Source organism: Anarhichas minor, unplaced genomic scaffold, assembly GCF_050575085.1.
Source record: "Anarhichas minor isolate MPS153535 unplaced genomic scaffold, ASM5057508v1 ptg000050l, whole genome shotgun sequence".
NCBI lineage: Eukaryota > Metazoa > Chordata > Actinopteri > Perciformes > Anarhichadidae > Anarhichas > Anarhichas minor.
The window spans coordinates 1,195,594-1,207,883 of NW_027466496.1; the positions used below are offsets into that span (position 1 = coordinate 1,195,594).

The window sequence follows — 12,290 nt, forward strand, 5'->3', positions numbered from 1 at the left end:
TGGCCTGGCTGAGTGATGGTATTTGGGAACAGGTACAAAAGGAAAGAATTAGGTTGCCCTTCGTGCGCAGGCGGCTGGAGCCGGAGCTCACACATGCAGAACGGACACAAACAAGACAGGGATTGAGAGCGCGCCGCAAGACGAAGTAGCGGACAAAGAGATTGGGTGGCGGCGGTGAGACAGAAGAAGCGGGATTTTAAGAGTGTGTATGTGTTTGTGGGGGGGGGAGAGGGGGGTTGTGAGAGCACGTACTCTACATATCTCGTGCCCACTGTGCGTCTGGGTTGGTTCTGCTGCTTAGCATGGCAGTCCTTTGGGAGCCTCTCAAAGGGGACGGATCGGGATGGAGATCCAGGCCCGCCGGTCTCCAGGGTGCACTGAGGGAAATGTGTTGGGCCCTCAGCCAGAGGGGTTTCGCTCCCCTCAATGGAGAGGACCATCGCTGTAAGTCGTAGTTGAATACCAACAAGAAATGTGCTACAGCTTTTTTTTGAGCGAGGCCTCCAGATGTTCCATTCAGCAAGAAAGAGGGCCTTTGTGAGCTTCCTTTTTTCTGTGCTCACACTTGTTTGCGTTTGTGTTACCATGCATTTTCGACATGCCATCCGTCCTTTTCTCCCTTCGCCGTGAGAGGGAGCGGTATCAAGCCCTATTGTTTCTATTCAATTAGCTGCCATTACCGACGGCAGTTTGATAACTGAGTTCATTTGGCTGCTGGAGAACAATGGAGGCAGCAAGCTGTCTTTTCATTCGGCCTGCCACCGGCATTGTCTTTCCCCCGCTGGAGAGAATTAAATGGGGCTCGTCTTTGAGGGATGAGGCGCAGGCGGCAAAACCCGTGCCTCGCCTTACTCTGCTGGACGTCCCGATGTCCGCAAGCACCGGAGGACGGCGAGCCAAGAGGGGCGGATTAAAAGGAACGGCGTATTCTTGAGCGATTAACAACCTGAGCGAGCTGCGGGAGAAGACAAATGAGGGGCGACATTGATTTCACTATTATAATGAGCACCACTCAATCATGCCAAATCCACGGGGGCCTACGAGCACCATTAAGAGGTCAGCGCCTCCGAATGGCACAGGCAACAACAATCCATAAATGATCTATTTAATGTACTGATATAAAAGAAAGGGACATTTCACAAATTGACATCGGAGTACTTTCCAAACCTTGCTCTTGCCATTTTGCTAATTAGGTAGTTTGCTAATCTTCCGGTCAGCAGTGTTTTTTTCCCCCTCGTTTCTTTGTTCAGCCGGGATTTAATTGTTTAGGCTTTTAGTGAGCTCGGGCTCTGTCTGAGCACTCACCTCTCTTGTTCCCGCCTCATCCGCATGGTCTCCTCCTCTGACGCCTGCATGTCCTCAGCTTTAGATTTACTGGAGCCCTTCCTCTCCATCCCGTCTCCTGGCCGCTCATCCTTCCGGTGCTTTCCAAACCTGAGTAAAAGAGAAGGGCAGGGAGGATTTAATTGAGGCCCAAACTTTAATAATTTCCAACCCAATATGGAATTATTATTTTTTTTTTACAGCACCACGTCTCTTCTTTGTCCGGGAAATTCAGGTAAAATGCTCCGTAGGAAATTAAAGTGTCAAACTGTCAAAATCTTCAGGTCGGGTTTTTACTGGGAGGACAGCTCAGGAGGAGTCTCCCCGGGCACCCATTCGTTATTGAAAGAATAACTTGTCCTTTTTCATATGAATGCAATCAAAATGCATCAAGCCATATCAAAAGAGAACTCATAACTTAGTGAATTCCCTCTCTGCCAAGTCTGCATCCAGGACAGCAAAGAGGATTCAGTGATTCTGAAAAGTAGAAAATGGCAAAACCCCCCCCCTTTCTAAAAGAGAAGATGAGCTCCCCGTCTCCTCCCTGATCTGTGGGGTTTACTTAAGAGTGATGGGAGCAGTGACAGCTCATGATTTAGTTTTGAGCGAGGAGGGAACAAGCTACCTGCAGCCGGGCGAAATGTAAGTGGAAGGAACGGCCGAGCTCGCCGGTATTATTTGTAACTTTCTGGGCAGCAAACTTTTACATTTTAATGACGGGAGTGACACGGCGGCGGTGGCGGTAAACCCGTTACAGCTTTACAGCGAGGTGAGAATAAGCCAAGCCAATGAACGTAAATTCCTCAGGTCGGCCGAGCTTGGTGCCGGGCGGGTACATGACTGGAGACTCTGGCTGACTGAGGGGTGTGAGAAAATGATGAGGAATGAAGAGGAGGCATGCTGTGACAGGGGAGTACAGTAAGTTAACAGGGCTGCACAGACACGATATACATATATGGACAACTCTATTAACTTACTCCACTGGCTGAGACCTTATTACTCACAACAATGTGCTGGTGGAAGAACAGCTGTCAACTTTATACGTGTGCAGAGAATCTATAGGTAAAGGACAAACGCTCTGATGAGTCAAAACAGGAAAGGCAACATCGTGAAAGTATGATGTCATTTCCTGCTGCTCCACAATGGTGCCAGCTGTGGCGGAAGTGCTACAACGGCAGGATACAGAAAAAGGAAGTATTACAGACAGTGCACATGATGGCCATTTTTACACATGATAGAAGCACATCTGTACACCATGTGCAGCAGATACACTGCTAACCCACAGTGTGCGGTTCTCAATATGTTTGGGCATGCAAAGCCTCATTAATTATGTCTATGGAGAATGCAACCATTAGAGCATCATGTTTATTGCTTTAGCTATTTACAGTTGAGGGATTATGTTACGAAAGAGGTGAGGATTGGTCACTGCATAGACATGAATGGTATAATTGAGGTTATTGTGGATGCTTAATACCAGGGTTTGCATTGGGTCATCTCAGCCTTCAAGCATGCCTTGTACTACCGGGGGGGGGTTGAGATAACATGCAATTCTTAATAACTGCTCTGTAAAGTGTCTTGGAAAATCACAAAGATTACAAAAAGGGACAGATATCTCAGTAAATTATTGCCTCCTAAAAAGCGGAACATGTTTTGCTAGAAATTGGGAAAAATGAACCACTAAACTGGTTAAACACGTAATGACTGGAACTGCATATATTTTACGACCCAGAAGTCATTATGTCTTCTGTCTCATATGGTTTTGGTACCGATGCCATACTGCATGTTGCTGGTTTCAAATGTGAAAACTCAATAAAATGTAAGTGCTGCAAATCTTGTACTTTCTTATGATTGTCAGGTTGGTGGAAGCTAGGCCACTTATATGAACAAATCTGATGATTGTAAAGACGAGGCAATAATCAAAAGTATACAGGCAGGAGGGCATGTGAGACGTGAGAAGAAATTCAACAAATATGATCACAGAAAAGGACTGGGTTTTTATTGACTACATGGCGTAACTCGATGCTGTAGCATTGTGCACGCAGACATTGATTATGATGTTCCGCAAGGGTTTTTTTCGAGCTGTCCTGTTCAATTTCAGACAGAGGAACAGGAGAAAGCATTACGCTGTGCAGTCTCGCAGCCCCGCGGTGCTTCAATCCCAGTTTATTTTTACCTTCCTCATAGCTGAGCTTTATTTGACAGTTTTTAAAAAAAAACTTTCTCCGGAAGCTGAAAAAATGAGATCAGACAAGGTTGACTTTGGGCCAGTGGAAGTGAATATATTCATGGCATGGGAGACTGTTTCCCTCACGGATGTTTATTATTCTACTTTACATTAAAAGCAGCCAGGACCTTTGTGCAAATGGCTGCTTTGGAATTTTGTAATTTTTCAAATGTGCCGTGGCCCGGTGGGAGATTCTGGTCTGCGGTTGCAGAGAGCCCAGGAGAAGCCAAGGGAGCCATATGTGGGTGCCTCTGTAGCACAGATAGCATACATTACCTGATTAATTAATCAACAAATGGCTCTAGTAAGGCATAAAACTGAGCTGAGGCTGGGCATGCTAATAATAGTGAGCCTGCTATCTATCAGCAGGGCAGGTGACAGCTTCCCTCGCCTCACTTCAAGGACTTTCATTAACTTCCGGAGGAAAATTCACCTTCCTCTTTTCCGCTTCCAATTTTTTTTCTCAGTCTCTTCTTGCTCCGACCCTCCTTGAAAAATAAAAACATTAAAAAATACATGAAATAACTCGAGGGGAGACAAACTTCTGCCCTCAACTTTTTTTTGTCCCTTTTTCCTCTGGATCAACATCAATACATTTAGGGATTTGTCATAGTGAAACATATTGGCGGATTAGACTGAGCGGGACCGTGGGCATGCAGCAGCTCCCATATGAAAGGCTATTCCCTCATCGCCGGTGGCCCGAGAAGGGCGGCCCACATCAAAGCGGAGGCGGAGGGAAGGGATGGTACTACCAGAGCTATTAGAAGGCTATCGGGACACTTGCTGGTTCACAACATGGCTCTGCCCTTCACTTGAGCAGCTTGAGCCCTGCCAGTGGGGACCGCGGTGGAACACAGGATTAGCCCCCGAAACCTCCGCTGACGCACAAACCCCCCCGTGTAAAATTTCGACACTCGATGTTTTTCTCAGCAGGAAAATATCTCTGGTGCCAGTGTGTATGACAACTGCAAACTGTATTGACTTTCATACCTGCCTCTGGAAGATAAGTGTCTCATTTGAGAAACGAAGGGAATCCAATAAAAAAAACAGTAATGATTTGGAGTTAATCAGTGTCGGGAGAGACGGAGAGGAAACTTGGGCGTTTCTGTAAAACTCTTGAGCCAGTATTGGCATCTTGGCATTAATCAGGGCTGGCATCAGGATAGCTGTATTGAGAGTGAGGTTGATGAGGCTTGATAATAAGATATTGATTGGCAGCCGCAACTCATGGGTAGAATGACAATGGAGTAACTACAGTACCTTGCAGTCCGGGAAAGAGAATTTCATTGGGCCCAAAAGTCTGACCAGTTTTATTTGCACTGCAGTATAATTACAACCCGAGATCCTTTGTGGTATTTTTTATTATAACATATTATTATAGACTGTTTAACGTTTGAAATGGACACTCGTTCTTGAGTGGGGAACAGCAGATTAACAGAATACTCAAAGCCTCCACTTGCTTGCTTTTCTCCCCCCAAACAATTGACAGTGGATCTTTCAATTCAGACTATTCCAAGCAATTTAAAATGACTTGCAACGGTCACTATTTGTGCAACAGCTGGACCTCACATCTCCGTTAAAGCCAGGAGAACAATGATACACCATTTACATCCTCGTAAAGCTCTGATCTTATTTTCCTGCCTCTCTCCACCAGACCGAAGCTCGGGTTTAATGATCCGTCCCTAAGCATCTATCTCACTGTGGCCAACAGCAGGTAAGAGTGATGAATACACAAATGATGCAAAGACCCGTCAAAAGACAAAGAACGATGGCGGGGAGAGATGTAGATGGCCTCACCCACCTGGCGTCGGCAGATAGACGTTCAGGGCAATATAACAGCGAGCACAAACAGCTGAGTAAGATGTAGATTTGATCGGGAGATGCGGGGGAATATTTACGACCTTTAGGCTGCGTTCAAAGCTCGAGCTGCTCCGCGCCATTCATCATCGCTCGGCTCCGATAACGTCTGATTGGCCATCAAACGCCATTTGGGTGGCGTGTAATCTAACATGCGTCAGTCATAATATACGCTTTATTAATGTTGTGACTGCCACTGACGCGATGAAGCATTGACAGTCAAATTGAAGTGTTCAATCAAAGTGTGCCGACTTCTGCCGACTGCATCTCGTAAAATCCAATGTTCTCAAATACAGTCGCATATTATTGGCGTATTCCTGAGGAGCTGGCTTTGTTGTATGTGTCTGCTATTACTATAAAATAAGTCAGTAAATAGGTACTCCAGTCAATATGATATATCCTCATATATCACAGAACACAGAAGGGTTTATACCGCGAGCAGTTGAGGCCTCGTACATCATCTTTATCGATTTACAGGGTAATAATACTTCAAGGCTGCAGCACAACACGGGAGGGAAAAAAAGTCAAAGACAGAATTTTTCAAAGAGGGAGGAAAAGTAAATTATGCAAAGCCTCAAAGCCAGTTTGATTGTTACAATCATTTAATCTGGGGAGTAGATTTGAGAGACACTAATCTGCTTTGACATCTTCTGTGGGGAATTTGTGGTTTGCTCACAGGAAGTTACTGACTTTCGGGGGTGGGGGGGGGGGGGGGGGGTGACAGCAGGAATAGCCGTCTATTCCTCCTACTACAAAGCTCAAAGTGAATGCGGGGATGTGACGCACTGCCTGGTTCAACCTCACGTATGAGGGTGTTAAATTAGTCAAATCTGAAAATGGAGCAGGTGAGCCGAAGAGAAAGAGTGTCTGCATCTATCACTGTGAGTAAGTGATGAGAAGATAATTTCAAGGGCAGACAGAGAGAGTCATTATGGTTTCTGCTCGGCCAACCTGAAAGTTAATCCAAATCTCCCAGGGCGAGGTCCCCCCCCCCCCCCACCCACATCTGAGCCCACATCCCCCCGAAACTGGATTTGTCGCAGTCAGGAAGAAAATAAATAACCATGCCTCCACCCACTGCGTTCAGGCGAAAAATGTATAAAGCACCAAAGAAATATGTATTTTTTTTCCTCAGAGAGAATAATCAAGAGATGTCATTATTTTCTTATTGATAGCGAAAGCACACGGCAGAAAGTTGAGTCTAGCACACATACACACAAATAAACACACCTCTTTCTGTCTTGTCCTATCCCTGTCCAATGCAAGGGCATGTCAACATGTAGCAGTGCATGCTTTCTACGCAGTGCCTCACCTCGGGCAGAACCCTCACAGTGGCATGTCATTTTAATAGTGCCTTGTTAGGGAGGCGAGGCTCTCGGATGTGTCTGTCCTCCTCCCTCGCTAAGTGTTGGCGAAGCTGTGGCGAGTAAACACTCTCTACCTGGGGTGAGACACACAGATGCCTTGTAAAAAAAAAAAGAAAAAAAAAATCCAATATGACAGTCAGAGAAAGGAAACAGAGGTTTTTTGTTGTTTTTTTCTTCCCAAGGAATCACACTGTGACCCAGCGATCGTTAACATGCATTAAAGGGGCATTGGTTATCGTCAAGTGGCCTCGGCGTAATGTCCCCGCCACTGGTTTCTAGGGACACCGACCCCCGGAGAGGTATGGGAGGATGTTCCTCCGTCGTTCATCCAGCCTCCAGCCACCGCCGGCCGATTATCTCTCTCCCCGCGGAACTCATTATCCGCAACCTGCAATGTCAGTCAGCACTTTCCCTGCTCAGCCAGACCTCTTTCAAACCCAGACTCTACCATCTGATGCATCCTCGGGAAAAGGTTTTCCTTGAGAGTTTAAGGAAGACTGCAACCCTGAGATTCGTCAATGGATGTGTAAGATAAAGTAGCTCCCCCATTGGCTGCACGCCGTCTTGGGGTTCATGATATGTGCTGTCAAAATAACACCAACCCTTAATGCAGCCGCACATTCCACTGCCTCATACAGGTCACCGTGAGATATAACATCTCAGCGCTTTCACCTCATTGGACAAGGGCCGGCGCACACTGAACCAGTCGTCTTCCTCCTGAGGGAAGGAGAGGAGGTGGGGGCTGCTGCTGATTGGCTGCAGCTCTAGAGGGAAGCCGTGCCTAATTCCTCCAGCAATGGTGTGAAAACAGTCGGGGGGGGGGGGGGGAGGTACGGGAGGGAGGGAGAGAGGATGGGAGTCTAAATAGTTTGCGCCAGGCGACGGAGAGCGGCGTGTCCCCCTCCCCCCGCACCATGGAGGCGTGACATGCATTTATTCATGACATCAGGCCGGGCCCCAGTGGGGGGACAGCGCCGCGGAGGTTAAAATGATTCTCACCAGATACCTCTACGCCTCTTAGGGCTCCCAGCTGAGCGAAGAAGACAGCGTCACTTCGAAGGATGTTCCGTTTCGGTGACGCTCCACGCGGTCATACCGAAAATAATGAAAAAAATAAATAAAAAAAAGATGTACAGGTATATGAATTGCATGCCATCCCAGATCCTTGTATTTCTCAACCCATCCCCACCTGTTTACCATAAACAGGTTATTGTATGGAAATGAAGATTTTCCGGCAGCAATACAGATGCATGGAGATCCATGCTACTCCGCTCTTTCAGAGAATAGCCGTGTCAGTCCTGTTATTTCTGCAAACTCTCTGTCAGTCAGGTCTTCTATTTATTCACCTCTTTCGGAAATCTATCTTCCTTGTTTGCTCTGTTTTTCTTTCATGCCTTTTATTAAGCCTGTATGTGTCCAATGGCCTGATCAACAACTACATTCCACCGCCGGTGTAGGTGTTAGGAGACAAACAGAGCCTCACCACCGATGCTCCTGAAGGGGCGTGAGGAGGAGTAAGACCAGAAGAAGGGTTTAGACTCAAATAAATACACTGTGTGTGAAGAATGGTCAGTCACAGAAAGCTGCAGGGCTATTTCTGGGTGGCATCCCATCCCACGTATATTCTATTGTTCTCCCACTGGGTTTGCTTGTGCCATTATGTGTGAATGTGTGCGCGTAGGAGGGTATGGTAGATTTTTCAAAAATTCCAGCGACAGAGTTAATCCGCTCTTATTAAGAAATGTTCTCTCCAGTCACAGAGACCAGACAGAATACAGACACACAGAGCTGCAGCGCAGTGAATGGCGGAGGATGTTCTCTGCTTTCAAACCAACAGCTATCGGTATCAAAGCGGCTGTTGAACTGAATAAGTCCATGTGTGTGTGTGTGGGAAGGAGGATGTCTGTCTACAACTTAAAGTTCTGGCGTGTGTGTGGGTTTGTGTGTTTGCAAGATGGAAAAAAAGAAAAAAAACTGCATTCATCCGTTTTCTCCGTGTGCCAATTATTCATATTTAAGCAATAGCAGGTACACACAAGCATCTATGTGTGTTGATCTATTTGTGTGTGCCTGCATATCAAGGGACAGCTTGGCTTTTCCATATTTCAAACAGCCTGCAATACAAAGGACGAGGCCCAGCCCAACATGATTGCCTTTAATGTTTCACATAAATCACTGAGTTATGTGTGCGTGTGCATGTGATGGGAGGGGTGTTGTTGCACACGCTCAGAGGAATGTTTCAAATCCCTGACACCCCTGATTAAAGCCTCTCATTACAACACAAATAAACAGTCCAAACGCATTCATACATCCATTTGTTAAAGTGTATGAGAGCAGTGACGAGGGAGTTCTGAAGGGCAATTTGCATAGAAACACTTGAGCAGCTCGGAGGGGAGTTCAGGTGTTGGGGTAAACTGTGTGTGTGTGTGCGTGTGTGTGTGTTTGCATTCTGATCAGGCAAAGTCATCCTGTGTTATTTGAACTGTTGACACTTTTACAATCACAATCATCCCGCACGCATTCTTTTTTCCTCACTTCATGTACAAACAAACCCATTGTGAGTTGCCAATGGCATATCCAAGTCACAACCCATGCATGAGCAGTCCCACACACATGATCACACATGCTCATATACACATAAACATTTTGGCTAATGCTTAACCAATCCAGCCCACACACACACACACACACACTGCAGGACTGGGAATGAGGGGAGCGGGGGGGGGGGGGGGGGGGGGGGACAGTGCTGTGGTTTCTCTGTGGAAGAGGTGGCTCAGGCTGTGACCTAGATACAGTGTGGCACACTGCATTCCTAATGGGACATTTTTGATCACTGCCACTCTCTGTATCCTCAGCTAGGCTGCTGCCGCATGCCTCAAACACACACACACACACACACACACAAAAAACTCAGCATCCAAACACAGCATCCGAAGTCTGTTCAGCTCTTTTAATAATGGCAGCCACAATAGTGGATGTGCAAGTGCCACAGCCTGGATTCTGGAACAAAATACCACTGATGTGCAGAAACTCACTGGAATCGGAGACTTTCACTGATTTGGTTAGGTGGTGCACAGTATACGTGTGCTGTAGCTGAGAGGTAATATCTCATGTTTATTATGATGATGCATCATTACCTCATAAATTAATTTGTCATTTGTCTCTTCCGTTTTGATAACCCTTGACTTCTCGCAGTCATTTCCAAACTAATTTACATGCTGATGAGTCTTTAGACGGATGTGTTTTTTGCGACGCTCAAGCGTCCTGATTCCCAAGCCGCTCAGCTAAAGGACGGGCGAGGGGAGAAGAGAGGCAGGTTTCTCTGTCTCATAAACGTCAGACTTTGAAATACAGGCGTGGACACACACCGGCCCGAGCGGAGCCGCTGATCCGTGATATACATCCTTCCCAGCGTTCAGAGGGAGACGAGAGAGGTCTTTCTGTCAATGCCACAATGAATCTCCAGGGCAGCTGGGAAGGAGGAGGGAAGAAGAGGGATACGGGTGGGTATGTGGAAAGAAAGAGGGAGGGAGTGACAGTAATTGTGAGTAAAGTGAGGATGAGAGAGAGAATAGGAACCCCGATGGATTCTCGGGGGTAGTGATACATCACCAGCAGGTTAAACAGATAACCCTGGACACACCTCTTCAGGTCTACTGTCCGATCAAACTGCTGGTTCTCCAAAGCAAAACATACAGTAAAAAAAAAAAAGAAACAAGAACAGAACCATCAGTGTGTCAAATTAAACATGCTGCGTGCAGCATTTTTCAAGTCATGAAATCATTTATAAAACCGTAGCACAATTACTGTAAACAAATGAGACAGCGGGATCAATAAGGTCATTTGCAGCCTCAACCCACCTCCGTATTACATTTCACGTCGCAGACACCGAGTGGCGTAACTGCGATTTACCCGCACAAGCCCTCCTTGTGTGTCAAGGAGCAGAGGGGTTTGTGGGAAATGTGGTACGAGACGGAGACTAACGTTCAACCGTGAAAGCATGAGGTTGATATACCAACTCACATCGGACAAGGACAGCAATATTTGCCAATTCAGCAAAACTCCAGATTGCACTCAATGTCTTAAAATGTCCAATGCCAAGATTTCCTTTTTTGTATGTATGACAACTATGTAAGATTGAGGTTAGGGAAAGGTCATGGCAAATAAACTCTGACTAAGGTACGGTTAGGGTTAGCAAACCACTTGTATTTATTTATTTTTATTAAGCCTATTATGAGTTGATAAACAACCAGACTAATGGATCTGCAGCAGGAAATATCAGCCAGCCTTTATCTGCTTAACACACACACACACGCACTCGTCCCCATCCACCCTCTTCACAACAAGAGGGTGGATGCTATAGAAGTGAGAGGCCAATTAAGATTCCTCATGACAAACATGGGGAGGAACGAAATACCGATCCAACCATGAAAAGAATCTCCATTTCTCTGACACGCTCACCAAAGAGAGAAAAGGAAGATCATGGTGGGAGAGAGAGAGAGAGAGAGAGACAGAGAGACAGACAGACAGACAGAGAGAAAAAGAAAAAATAGACAATTTCACTTTACATGCTGAACACATGTCGAGACGCTGGCAGAACAGGAGGAATGCGGTTCCCGTCTTTAATTGGTTGCCTTTGATGAAAATCAGAAGTGTAATTCAACATCGATTGATATTACTTTTGTAATTCAAAAGCAATCTTCCATGTTTCGTCTTCCTTGCCTTGACCGTGATTGTTTCTCTCCCACTCCCCATCGTCTCGCTCACATGTTAAGGTGTGAGCGCACATCGGCAGGAGGGAGCTCAGCGGATGGGTAAAGGTCATTTCAGCCACAGGCCTCTATTTCATTACATGCTAAGCCTTGTGGACGGCTGAGCGGACTAGCAATGAGTCGCGCTGTAGCCGTCAGACCGCTTCATTTGCATAGCACATAGGGGGAAATAAATAGGCTCTCCCATGTGCATTTCTCCCCTCTGTCTCTGTCATATCAAGCATGCTTTGCATCTCTAATTCAACTTTTTTTCCCCTCCTCAGACCAAAACATACCTTGAATATGGTTTATTACGGGGGGACATTAGCGATTCATTTGTACAATTTAGAAAAACAAAATGGGATTGTGCCGCTCTCAGATCTCTGTACGTAATGTGCTCTCATTATTTTCAAATCCGCCTCTCCTCTGAGAGTCGACTCGCATTGGAACAGTCTTTCTGTTCCCGATTGATCAAAGCCATCCGGGCCATATAGCGGGGGGGAAAAACAAAACATCAAAGTGGAATCAGAGTGTCTCAAAGTGTGAAAAACTAATATCAAACGGAGAGGGAAGCAAGTTAAGAAACATCCGGCGGTTTCCGTCTGGAACATCGCGCGCCATGAAAGGAGCGAGGGGAAGGAGAGGAGAGTACAGTAAGGATGGGTCTGGGTGGCGTTCCACTGGGGTTGGATCATTAGCAGTCACGGGCCTGGTACAGTACGGACGGGCGCACTGCTACACTTAATTTCAGCCCTTTAATAACGCACT

At 46.4% G+C, this 12,290-nt stretch overlaps 1 protein-coding gene across 1 annotated transcript in view; it reads right to left on the reverse strand.

The window, feature by feature from the left end:
* Positions 1 to 12,290, reverse strand: part of LOC142971873 (partitioning defective 3 homolog) — a 301,306-nt gene that overhangs the window by 79,981 nt on the left and 209,035 nt on the right. Inside the window, exon 20 of the mRNA XM_076112603.1 lies at positions 1,306 to 1,434. Within this exon, the coding sequence (XP_075968718.1) occupies positions 1,306 to 1,434 (129 nt within the window). The remainder of the gene's footprint in view (positions 1 to 1,305; positions 1,435 to 12,290) is intronic.